The sequence below is a fragment of the Buceros rhinoceros genome, unplaced genomic scaffold (genome assembly GCF_000710305.1).
Source record: "Buceros rhinoceros silvestris isolate BGI_N320 unplaced genomic scaffold, ASM71030v1 scaffold33345, whole genome shotgun sequence".
NCBI classification, from domain to species: domain Eukaryota; kingdom Metazoa; phylum Chordata; class Aves; order Bucerotiformes; family Bucerotidae; genus Buceros; species Buceros rhinoceros.
The window spans coordinates 405-1,329 of NW_010412876.1; the positions used below are offsets into that span (position 1 = coordinate 405).

The 925-nt window shown below is 63.5% G+C and overlaps 1 protein-coding gene across 1 annotated transcript in view; it reads left to right on the forward strand.

Moving 5' to 3' along the window:
- PLEKHA6 (pleckstrin homology domain containing, family A member 6) overlaps positions 1-925 on the forward strand; it is a gene marked incomplete at both ends in the record, with an annotated part of 12,280 nt that overhangs the window by 301 nt on the left and 11,054 nt on the right. The window contains one exon of the mRNA XM_010136551.1: positions 331-431. Coding sequence (XP_010134853.1) covers positions 331-431 — 101 coding nt within the window. The remainder of the gene's footprint in view (positions 1-330; positions 432-925) is intronic.

Genomic DNA, 925 nt, shown 5'->3' on the forward strand with positions numbered 1-925 from the left:
GAGGCTACAACCCACTGGGGACCTGTGGTGGTGCCAGCACCCCTCTGTGCCACACTGGGGACCTGAGGGGTTAATGCAGGCACCCTCCCTGCCTCGCTGGCAGCTCCTTGGCTCAGCCCTGGCAGCACAGCCGAGGGCGGGCATGAATAATTGAGCAGGCTGTTGAGCGAGGGAAGAGCTGCCGGGGAGCAACAGGCAGGCAGTGGTTTCCCACAGGTGGCCTGTCCGCCCACGGGAAGGAGTGATGGGACCGTGTCCCCACGGCAGCTCCTGAGTCTTTGCTGGGCTTCCAGCCCCTCCATGTGTGTAACCCCTACATTTGCCCCCCAGATGAGAAGGAGGAGAGCATCCTGGGCAGCATCCCCCTCCTCAGCTTCCGCGTGGCAGCCGTGCAGCCCTCCGACAACATCAGCCGGAAGCACACGTTCAAGGTTGGTGCATGGCTGTGCCAGGGCTTGGAGGGGATGGAGCGCAGGGATGGAGCACTGGGATGGCACTGGGGTGGTGGTGATGCTCGCAGGGTCCCTGCTGCTCCCTCTTCTTGCTTTCTTGGTGACGGGGCACAGAGCAAGCTGGGATGACTACAGTAACCCTCCGGGGATACCCTGCGTGAACGTGCCTTCTGCTGGGGAAACTGAGGCATGCGAGGGGCAAAGCAGCATCTCCAAGGTCAAGGGCATCTGCAAGGTGATAGCTGGGAATGACTTGCTGCCGGGGCTGTTGGAGAGGAGGGCAGCTGCTGCAGCCGGGGCTCTCCTGTGCCCGGTTCCCAGCAGCCCTTAGCCCTCAGAGCAGGGACTGATCCTTCCCACGCACCTCCACTGGCACCGCTGCTCACGCAGCCCGTGTTCGTGGCAGCCCTGGCCCCGTGCACACGCTTGTGTACGCTCATGGGAAAACCCAGCGTGCACCTTCCTGCCCCTGA